Source organism: Fukomys damarensis, unplaced genomic scaffold (genome assembly GCF_012274545.1).
Source record: "Fukomys damarensis isolate Sample0158 unplaced genomic scaffold, DMR_v1.0_HiC HiC_scaffold_36, whole genome shotgun sequence".
In the NCBI taxonomy this organism is placed as follows: domain Eukaryota; kingdom Metazoa; phylum Chordata; class Mammalia; order Rodentia; family Bathyergidae; genus Fukomys; species Fukomys damarensis.
In genome coordinates, this window is record NW_022900948.1 from 14,786,000 (window position 1) to 14,798,010 (window position 12,011).

General features: G+C 34.9%; 1 protein-coding gene across 4 annotated transcripts in view; it reads left to right on the forward strand.

Moving 5' to 3' along the window:
* Positions 1 to 12,011, forward strand: part of Zcchc7 (zinc finger CCHC-type containing 7) — a 219,070-nt gene that overhangs the window by 165,098 nt on the left and 41,961 nt on the right. For all 4 annotated transcript variants that reach the window (XM_010619402.3, XM_010619401.3, XM_010619400.3 and 1 more), the window contains 3 exons: positions 4,688 to 4,731; positions 6,042 to 6,167; positions 7,011 to 7,181. In XM_010619402.3, coding sequence (XP_010617704.1) covers positions 4,688 to 4,731; positions 6,042 to 6,167; positions 7,011 to 7,181 — 341 coding nt within the window. The remainder of the gene's footprint in view (positions 1 to 4,687; positions 4,732 to 6,041; positions 6,168 to 7,010; positions 7,182 to 12,011) is intronic.

Consider the following 12,011-nt stretch of genomic DNA (forward strand, 5'->3'; position numbering starts at 1 on the left):
GAGAAAGGAACCCTTCTCCATTGTTGGTGGGAGTGCAGACTGGTGCAACCACTGTGGAAATCAATATGGAGATAGCTCAAAGAGCTGGGACTAGAGGTTCCATTTGACCCAGCCATCCCTCTGCTGGGTATCTTTCCAAACGAATTAAAAGAATCATATCACAGTGATATATGCGGACCCATGTTTATAGAGCACAGTTTGTAATAGCTAAAACTTGGAAACAGCCCATCTGCCCATCAGTTGGAGACTGGATTAAGAAGATGTGGTTTTTCTATAAAATGGAATACTGCTCAGCCATAAAGAATAAGAAATTAGATTCATTTATAGGAAAATGGATACATATTGAGGATATACTCCTAAGTGAAATAAATAAGTCACACATGTATAAATAACTACTAGTTACTCTGGTGTGAAAAACTATAATAGTACATAAGATCCTAATGATATAATTGACAGTGTGAAATAGGAAGAAAAGGGCTAAAGGTGTAGGGAAAGTGGGAAGGGTAAGGAAAAGGTAATAAGGGAAAAGAAAAAAATATGAGAAAATAAAAAAATGGAAATGAAGTGTTTGTAAAGGAGGAGGGGAGGAGAGGGTGAAAGGAGGGCAGGGACAAGGGGAAAAATGAGAGCCAAGACCTGTCATGTAAAGGTACAAGATACCAATGATGACTGTAACTACTGTATACCTAAAATGTACCAATAAGCTCAATGAGAGAAACAAAAACTTGAGTTAACCTAAATGTTCATTAGAATATAAGTAGCTAAACAAATTGTCATATCCATACAATGGCATTTTGCTCCACAGTAAATAAAAGAACAAACTACTGCAAGCAACATGGTTGAATCAACATATTCTGTGAAAAAAGCTAGACCAACAAAATAATATGTTATGTGTGATTCCAGTTATATCAGGTCCTAGGAGAGGCAAAATGAATATTTTTGACAGGAAGCAAATCAGTGGTAGTTGTCTGGAGTAAAGACTGCAAATGTGCACAAAGTGGCATTTTGGGGTGATAAAAACTGTTCTGTATTTGATTTTTTGTTTTGTTTTTGAGTGGTTACACAGGTGTATACATTTGCTAAAATGTATCAAACTATTTTTATATGGGTACATTTTATTGTATGTAAATTATGCCTCAGCAATTTCCTTTATGACTTGGCCTTTTGTGACTTTTTTTTCCTTCCCTTTCTCTCTTAAATTCACATATCATCTGTTATTCTAAATTTACCTAGTATTTGTTTGGTCTTTTCTTATTCCTTGCTTCTTTCATTTGTCATCCTGTCTTCTTCTAGGCCAGTGGTGGTGAACCTTTCAGAGATTGAGTACACAAACTGCAACTCAAACCCCACTTATTGCAAAGTGCCAACACTGCAATTAAACCTGAATACTGAGGTTTTGGTTTAGAAAAAACAACTTATACATTAACATCTTTTGTCTTAAAAGCAAAACACAATAACAGAAGTTTCAGTGATACAAACAGCTTTTTTTATTGAAAGGTAAAAATTTGCACTTGGCTTGATTTTGTGCAATTAATGTGATCTTTGCTGTTGTGTGTATGCTGATAATTTCTCAAACCTTGGTTGGGCTGACTTGGCTCACATATCAACTGAGAGGGCTCTGCGTGCCCATTATTAAACATATGCAGTAGGTTTGCTGCCACTGTACTAGACTGTAAGCTCTTGCTCATCTTTGTTTCCCCTCTAGAACCTTGTTTGTTATAATCTTTCAGTAGGTGCTTATTAAATGAGTAATCACACTCCTAAATGTAGTGGCACGCACTATAATCCCAGCTACTCCAGAGGCAGAGGCAAGGAAGACTGCAAGTTCAAAATAAGCCTGGGCAATTTGGGGAGACCCTTCTCAAAATTTAAAAACTTAAAAAAGTGTGAGAAATGTAGCCCAGCGATAAAGCATTTGTCTAGTATGTGTGTGGCCCTGAGTTCAGTCCCTGGTACTACAGAAAGAAAAATAGATCAGAGCTACAAAGCAACTAATAATAATGTACATCTTTTACACAGTCCTGTTTTTCTTTCTATAGCATTAGGTGGTAGACACATGGAAGGTGAGTATTCCTGGGCCCAGTGAGAAGTTACATTTAAGGCAAGGCACTGTAGACTAGTTGCAAAAGGCTGAAACATTTAGGTAGATTGGACTGACAATGTATTTGATTCTAGCAATGAAAAAAAAAGTAGAACCAGAAACCTAGTGCTAAAGGTATTATGATGCCTTTCTATCTAACTTATTACAATATAGACTAAGAGAGGTTAAGTAGCCTGCCCAACACACCACACCACTCACAAATTATAAAGATGGAGTTAAGATTAGAAGCCATATTTCTATCAAGTTCTATATCTAGAATTTACAAAGTGGAGAATTGGCTACCTTTGGAAGTTCTACTGAGTTGCCCCAGGCAAGGCTTCTCTTAGGTTGGAATCTGAAGTTTAGACATTTAAAACATAAAAAAATAAAACAGGGCTATAGCTAGCTAGCTAGTACTTCCAGTTTTAAACCTCAGGGAAAGGTCAAAACTCGGCTTCTGTATCCCTAGGGATTATTTTACTTTTATATGTAATTAGAAACTGTTTTGTATACTTATTGAGGAATTTTCTACAGTAAGAATGTGCTGTAACTTTCTGAGGAGTCGTTAGTATGTAACCTAAAATAAGGTTGAATTCCACAGGAATGTTAAAACAATCTAAATGGATTCTTTTTCACTGTTGTCTGTGAATTTATTGGGGGTTCTGAAGTGGCCACAGTTGCTATTTGGTGTTTCACTGGCTCTTCATTTTATTTTTTAAACAATATTAAATCAGTTGTATAAACTAAAGTGATTCCAAATGGTTATTTTTAATTTTAATGATGAAGAATATTGAAATAAAAAAGCCAGCTTTGAGAGTCATAGGAAAGCATGCTCCTTACCAGTATCTTTTGAATGAAAGAATAATAGTATGGGTGGTAGTGATGAAAGAATAGAAAATGCTGCTATTTAATGTATTCTCTCTCCGTACGTGGATGCAGTTTCCCAACTTTACAAAGGAATTAACCATCAGCACCACATCTCTACTTTCCTATGGATTGGTCTTTTTTGTAAAGCAGCCGCTTAGTTTTGTTAGTAAAAATATTTTATTTTAAAATATATTTGTAAGGGCCGGGCACTTAGCTCAATGGTTCCAGCACCTGCCTTGTAAGCACAAGGGCCCGAGTTCAATCCCCAGTACCAATCAATCAATCAATACATAAATAAAATATATTTCTAGACACTTACTCCTAGTAGGCGTGGGAAAATGTACATTACTTCAATTCTTTAAAATTCCTTCAAAGAAAGCATTCAATCTTGATCTATGTTTTTGAGCTAAGAGGAAAGCAATAAGATAGGAGGAAGGAGAAAATCGTTGCTTTGAGGGGAGGAAAGTCTCTGTCCTTTGTTGACACCTTAGCTTCTGCATTAGTCGTAGGTCCCTTCCCTTGGCCATGTGGAGACCAAAGTAATAGTGTCATCCCTTTGCAGGTTCATAAAAGTACAGTGGAAAGAGGGAAAAAAGAACTAATACAGAAAAATGTAGGACTTCTTTCTCCCTCTAGGTTTTACAGTTGTAATTTTAGATTGATAATAATCAGTGGTTTCTGGATATTTTTCCTCCACTTTTTGCTCTTTTTTTTTTTTTTTAAGTGTATGTTTGTGCTTTTTCAGTTCAGTTTTTTGGGGAGCAGTGGATTTATTTTGTGGTACTGGGGAGCAAACCCTACTGTATCCCTGGTCCTTTTTAAATTTTTATTTTGTGATAGGCTATTGCTTAGCTGTCCAGGATAACCTCAAACTTGAGATTTTCCTGCCTCATCCTTCCAAGTAGCTGAAATTGTAAGCATGCAGCACCACACCTAGCTCAAAGTTTTGTTACAGTTTTTAATGTTATAATGAAAGTTAACCGAGCATGGAAAGCTAGTAGATACAATTAATTTCAATGCTAGGAGGGGAAAAACTTCACCAATTTAGGCCTGAACTGGGACTTAGAAGTTTACTGACAGTGGACAGATGAACTGCTGAGGTTTACAGTGGTGGAAGCACTCAGTAATGAGTTAAGTCATTAAAGAGTTTAGAAGGCTATAGTAGAAACGGTTTCTAGACCAACTTAACAGAAGCGGATGTAGAGAGTCAAAGAACAAAAGATTCCACTGATGCTTCTTTACACAAAGTTCTTTGGAGTGTCCCAGGGCCACAGTCAATCACTTCATCACCTCCATGCTAGAGATCTATCTACAGGGAGTGGGAGTGTTAGGATACCTGCCTTTTCTTAGAACTCTGCTTGGTCAAATAAGGAAGTTCTGGTAAGATTTTTATTTTTCATCTGCTATTGGGCTTTTGGTCCCTTCATTAATTTTTTTCTATATCCATATATAGTTTGATGGCTTTCAAAGCATTTTTATGTATCCCATTTAATTTAGAGGACTTTTTATATAGGCAAATATTATTTGTATTTCACAAGTAAGGAAAATGAGGCTCAGAAAGAGGTTAAGTATTTGTTGAGAGCCACACAATTAATAATGGAGCTAAATTAAGAATTTATTTAGCATGTCTTAACTATCCTTAGATCCAATTTGAGTTACTAACAAATTGAATAATCTATTATCAATCTGTAAATGCTTTAAAGGTGCTAATGTTTAATAACATTTTATTTTGTTTTGTAGGAGAAAATGATATAAACTGGTTCATCAGTGACAAAGATGTTGAGGTAAAATCAAATTGTTTTTGATTAATGGGTTAATGCTGTCTTTGATACATAGTTTGCCTTTATTTCATTTATGATTTTTCAAACTGAAACCTTTTATAAAATTGTAGTGATTCAAATGACTTATAATTGAAAGTTTGATTTGAGTATCTGGGTGACTTAACTTTTCAGAAATTTTATTCAGCCTTGAATTTTTTTTCAAAAAATTTCCATTTTGAATTACACAACTACTAGCAACAAACTATACCATACATTCTTTAGGCATATTATAAGATATCTTCATAATTGATTGTCTTCATTTTCAGCCTTGATTTTTGTCAGCCAGTTAATAGTCATAATGACTTAGTTCCCTTTTCCCTTCTCTCTGTTCTTGACCTTCATAGCCCATATGGCCTGGTACCACTAAAGATCAACACCGGAAATAACTGCTTCTTCTGTGTAAGGAAATGGTTAGTCTATATTTAGAATGTGGCAGATGCTATAAGAGAGAATAATTTACAACTTGATAGAAATTTTAAAAAATAACTAGATTGGAGATAACTGGTCCACTTAGCCAGTTCAGAAAAAAGATGAAGCTTTTTCAAAGATGGAATTCTACCAAACAAGATAAAAGCATGGTTATAATTTACATATTCTTTGGGTAGTCCATATGACAGGTATTGGTAATATTCTCTCATACATATTAGAAGTTGACTAGAATATTAGAATTATATCACTGTGCAGCAGAATGAATTTTTAAAGGACTCTGGTGGATGGAAATTATCTCAATCCCTTTTAGAAATTATAATCCTGTTTGGTAGGCAATAACAGTAAATCTGTGCTGTTCAAAAGAAGGGGTGGGCCAAGGATTTAGCTCAGTGGTTCCACTGCCTGCCTTGCCTCATAAGCACACAGACCCAAGTTTGATCTCTGATACGAAAAAAAAAAAAAAAAGAAGAAGGGATGCATTTGGTAGTTATGTGGTTCTTCTACTTTATAAAAGACAAAGTCATAAAAACACCATCCCCTAACTGAAAATTAAAGCAGCCCTCTCATTTAGAAATATATGATATACAATTACGTATAGAAATCAGCCATGATTTTGGCTCTGAATGACACCACAATGTCTAAAGAGAATGAGAATTCATGAAGTTTTTTGTTGCTGGGTTTAAAGAGATATGAACCTTAATTCTCTTGCCTTATCAAAGTAATGGGACTGACTTGAAGTTCAATGTTTCTTTACTCAAAGATAGTTATCTTTGAAAAGAAGAATAGATGGTTTGTATTAATCACAGTGAACAATTTTTTTAATTCTTGATTTTTCCTCCCTTTAGGCCCAGATAGGTAATAACAGATCGTCAGGAAGATGGGCCCGCCGATACTATTCAGCCAACAAAAACGTTACCTGCAGAAATTGTGATAAATGTGGCCATTTGTCAAAAAATTGCCCCTTACCGCAAGTACGTGAAACTCATAATATTTCTTTCCACATTGTTAAAATCAAAATCTTATGGTTAGAACCCCATAACCTTACATTCAAGACATTTATAATTGTATGTTAAATTTCATGTATCTCACAGTCTTGGTTGAGGGAAAAAATAATATATTTAGCATCAGAAAAATCTGTAATTAATTTCAGCTTCTCATTATTTGTTGTATGACTTTAGGTAAATCATTTAACTCTGTGTCTCGGTGTTCTTGTCTGTAAAAGGAGAAGGTTGAGTTAAGATGATCCCTAAGACCCCTTTTACCTCTAAACTATCCTATGAGATAGCTTGTTTCATCATGAGAGATTTTCATTATTAGTTATAATTTTAGCCATTTATAAATTTTTATGTAATTGAAGCAACACAGAGCTAAAGCTCTTAGATATTCCATATTCATACTAAACTCTAAAAACACATATTCCTTCTATTACTTCTTCTCTCCCCCAAATGACTATCTTTCAAATAGTGAGAACTGCTCATGTTTCCTCTGTTTTTCCTTCTCTAGGTAAAATAGCCCCTTCTGTTATCTTCCTCCTGTGGCTTAGATTTCAGATATCCTCACATCCAAAGTAGATATCCTCTACTTTGTGGATTTTCCTATAAAATAAGACATAAGAAGTAAATGCCCATTGATTGTGCATGTAGCTTATAAGTTCAGATAAGTTTGATTTTATAGTTATGCTCAAGATTTGACCTTCATTGGATTCTCAAATTAGTATGACTTTTTATGGAATTATATAGAAAAGAGAATATTAATCTTTTAGCATTTGAGACTATAGTATTTTACTAAAGAGATTTTATTTGTTTGCCACATAGAAAGTCCGTGCCTGCTGCCTCTGCTCTGAGAGAGGACACCTCCAGTATGCCTGTCCAGCCCGCTTTTGCTTAGACTGTTCTTTGCCTATGTCTTCCACTCACAGATGTCTTGAAAGATCTTCCTGGAGAAAACGATGTGACCGATGTGAAATGATAGGCCACTATGCTGATGTGAGTATACCACATATACCAAATTTGTTAGGCTTTGGGGGCACTTGGCCACTTTGTAGCTATCAGTCAGCCTATCTGAAAGAATGTTTGCTCTGCATTGTGTAAATGATAGTCATATCCCTTTGGCCACTGAACACATAAAGTGGTGCAGCTGTAAGTCTCAGGATGGGGATGAATTGTTCATCAAGAGTCAGTATCAACAGATACTTTAAGCCCATGTAAGCCTCCTGCTTGATTTCCTTGCCAAATAAAGGTTGATTTTAAAGAGGTATATAATAAATAACATGTAAAAGCTATGTGCATATTCATGCATATTTACATGAAAATATGTACACACTTAGCAGTTATACATAAGTGTGCATGTAAAACCTGATTTAGTGTTGCCTATTGATAATTTTTGCCAGTATTATAGTCCTAGGCAAGAAAAATAAACCATCTCTTTTTAATTATTCTTATTTTAGGACCTGGGATTTAGCTCAGTGGTTCTGCCACCTGCCTCGCAAGCACAAGGACCCAAGTTTGATCCCTGGTACCCCCCCAAAAAAATAATAAAATAAATAAATATTCTTATTTTATTAGCACTTTTTTTTTAAGATTTAAGAAGCAAACATAATTTAGAAGACATTCCAGTAGCAGCATATTAGAAATATTATGTTGGACATCATTCTAAATGTGTGTGTGCTAAGGAGGACAGTTCTAGTGACAATTTCAGAGGCCAAGAAGGGCTGTTGAACTAAGTAGATACAGCTTTTGATGTGAAATATATAGTTTTCTACTTTCAATTTACTCCCAAGTCCTAATGAATATCTCATTAAGGGTCTGTCATTTTAGCTCTTAATTGCATCCCTTACTACATAGTAACATATGTTTGTTTTGTATTAACAACTAATCAGTTCAGAGTCATTTTTCATACTCATACCTAGGTCCCAATTCTAATTGGCATAAGAAAAGGCTAAGCTCTCACTCTTTTCTCAAGCATTTCTTATCCATTAAAAAATTTGTAGTGATCTTCACTTTAATGTATACTTCCCAAAGACATGATAGAAAACCACTAGTATTTTTCTAATTTTATTTATATTGAAGTTTACTTGTAGCCTTCTGCTCAAAAAAATATGACTCTATTAGAATGAATCTCAGATTAAGACAACTTAGAGTACAAGTGTTTGGAATGTGTTTCTCATATAAATAATATGTCATTGTTGAATGTAATTCTGCCAGCAAATTTATATTTATGCTACCCATTTTTAAAAAACAAATGATGCTATAGTAGCTTTTATATATGTATGTGTGTTTATATATCTGTCTGCATATTTGTGTTATGATAGATCAGACACTGTGCAGTTGTGAAATTTTAAAATATATACATTTATGACTGAATAAACATTGTCAGATTGCTCTTGTAAAAACTACCAACATATCCACCTGCCATCAGTGTTTGTGAGTATAATTTTTTGTTTTTTGGGTTTTTTTTGTTTTGTTTTGTTTTGGGTACAAAAAAGGATCTAACTCTGACCTTGTGCTTGCAAGGCAGGTGGCAGAACCACTGAGCTAAATCCCTGGCTTTTTTTCTTTCTTTTTTGTTTTGGTACCAGAGATCGAACTCCAGACCTTGTGTTTGCAAGGCAGGCAGCAGTGCCACTGAGCTAAATCCCTTGCCCAATGAGTGTAATGTTTTATCTCATCTTCATTTGCCATGGCTGCATCCAAATGATAACTTCTCTCTCTGTATGATACTTTTGGCTTATTTAAGGGTCATAGTTTCTTACAATACTATCCTCTACTTTTCTTTGTCATTTTCATTTTCTTTGTCTTTGAATTTTTTAATGAACTTTCTGCTCATTCACTACCCTGAGTAGCTATCAATTTTCTATCCTTTTATAAATTAAGGAGATCAAGAAACTTTTACTTTATATATTCCCATAGCTACAACATAGGCCTGTGTTTTGTCACAGTACCAGATATGTATTCGCAAAGAGAATTTGTAATGAAAACTGATAAGTCATAGTCAAATCCTTGCTTCAGTGAAAGATTCTTTCTTGACAACTGCTTGAAAACCTTGTTGGCTAGCTACTAGTATAAAGTATTTCGTTGAAGTTCCAGAATTTTACAATGAAAATGATGGAAATATGGCCCAGGGCCTACTAAAATCAACCTAGATCATTAATACCTTTCAATGGACAAGAGTGTGAAGTGTGACAATTCCATTTCTCAATATGTAGTAGATTTTCTCCTCTTGCCAACAATTTTTAAGTGTACAGAAAATGCTCAAAAGTGTGTGTGCATTTAGGTTGTGCAGAGCCCCACTATGTGTGCTATATCTGATAGTTCCAAGATAATGGCAGCCATAATTTATTACCTACTGTGTTTTAAGCACTGTGCTAGAGTAGGAGAAAATGTCATTCAGTGCTGTATCCTCATCATATAGTTGATGTTTAATGGATACTTGTGATTGAGGCGGTCATTTATTTGTTTGTTTTTGTTTTTGTGGTAACAGGGATTGAACTCAGGACCTTGCACTTGCCAGGCAGGCACAGTGCCACTGAGCTACATCCCTGGCCCCTAAGCAGCCATTTATTCAATCCTCACAGCCAACACATGAAGTAGATATTATTTACTGCTTTCACATGAAAGAGAAAACTGAGACTTTGGCTGGTTAGGATTTGTCCAAGGTGTCAAGGCTAAAATGATGCTATATTGTGCTCACTTCAGCAGTACATTTACTAAAACGATGCTATATTTCATGAATGTCATAGAGATTCTTTTTTTCTTGCTATTTTTTCTTTACTTTTTATTAGTATATATTTGTAATGCATAATAAATGCATTCATCATGGGGAATTGGTACATACACATATCACCTCTTGATCCTTTTTTTACTCTCCCTAACCCCCCACCCTGCATCTCCCTCTGCTCCCACCCCATCTCCACAAAGCCTGTCTCCCTATTTCCTATCATCTATCTTTTTTTTTTGCTCTTTACAGTATTCATATTTTAGGTTTCTTATGAGAAACCATGCAATATTTAACCTTCTGGGTCTGATTTATTTCACTCAGCATTATGGTCTCAAGGTGAATTCATTTTTCTACCACTGACTCATTTATCCTTCTTCCTGTATCCCATTGTGTATATATACACCACATTTTCTTTGTCCATTCGCCTGTTGGTGAGCATATAGGCTGCTTCCAAAATTTAACTGTTATGAATTGTGCTGCTATATATGAGTATATTTGTGTCACTGTAAAATGATGTCTTTAACTCTTTTAGGAAAATACCCAAAAAAGGTATAACTGGATGGGAGGAAATTTCTGTTTTTAGTTTCTTGAGGAATGAATCCCCATAGTGATGTCCATAGTGGCTGTATTTGTTTACATTCTCACCAACAAAAAGGTTTTTTTTGTTTTGTTTTGTTTTTTGGGTTTTTTTTTTTTTTTTTTTTTTTTTTTTTTGGTACCCAGGATTGACCTTGGGACCTTGCACTTGCAAAGCAGGTGGTGGCACCACTGAGCTAAATCCCCAGCCAAAAAGGTTCCTTTTTCTCCACAACTTCTGCAGCATTTGTTGTCTTTTGGTCCTTTAAGATAACCATTCTTTCTGGAGTAATGTAGAATCTCAGTAAATATCAGTATTTTATAAAATACATGAGGGAAAATATTTTCCAAATAAAAATAAATGATAGATTGGGATTTTTGCTCATTAAAGAACTTCTGAGGCTTATTTTCAGCCCCAGAACCAGTTCTGAGGTGCCATAGAACTGTACTGCTCACAGAAGACCATCCCAGCTTCTGCAGGCTTCATTAATTGTTGAGATTGCCACCCTTCTTCATTAATGCATAGTGACTGGATTAGTTAAGGTCAGATATGGTTGGAACTCAGCCTCCTAAATTCTGTTCCTTTCTTCAAGTTTTTTTCTCATCTTCCTGGCTTGGTGCTTTACCCTTTAAATATCTCCTTTAACTTGACCATTATGTACAAGAATAAAATGCCATCTTCTTTTGGGTAGCTTAGCTTAGGAGTCAGATATTTTCCTCCACTGAGAGAAAATAATTCATGAGACATATTTCACCTGATTCTCTTCTTTATCATTAGTTATATACTAAAATGTCCTGAGCTGGGAATGTGGCTCAGAGATAAGAGTGTTTTTCTAGCATGTATAAGGATCTGAGTTCATTCCCTAGCAACAAAAAACAAGTGTCTTTTACTTTTTAAAGTTCATTTTAATCTTGGAAATTTCCAGTAGGGAATACAAAGCGTAATTTTATACCTATCTAATATAGGACTTGCTTTTGTTTTTGTCCAGGTCATTATTTAAGGGTAAGGCATTTGTTTTATTTTTAGTCTACTCCAGATGGTATTCATATGCCTTCCTATCTTTTCCTCAGTCTGAGATACTACTAGTCATAAATACAGTTGGTTAAAAAACATTTATTGAGCTGAGTTACCAAGCTAAGATTTGAATTAAAAGACTTCCTTAATTCAAATATTTTGCTTTGCATAATAGTGATTAGCTTTGCCTTTGTTCAAAAACATGTGAAATGTTTCACTACTCAGATAAACTTCTACATTTATTCACTTATCAAAAATTTGCTTTTGCCTGCTAAATGCCAGGCATTTTCCACATACTAGAAAAATAAGATAAATAAGACAGAGTCCCTGCCCTTGAGGACCTTAGAGTACATTAGGAAAGATGGACATGTTAAGAACAATGTAAAAAACAATATGATGGGGACCGGAAATTTAGCTCAGTAGTTCCCCTGCCTGCCTAGCAAGTGCAAAGTTCCAAGTTTGATCTCCGGCACAAAAAAAAAAAAAAAAAAAAAAAAAAAAAAAAAAA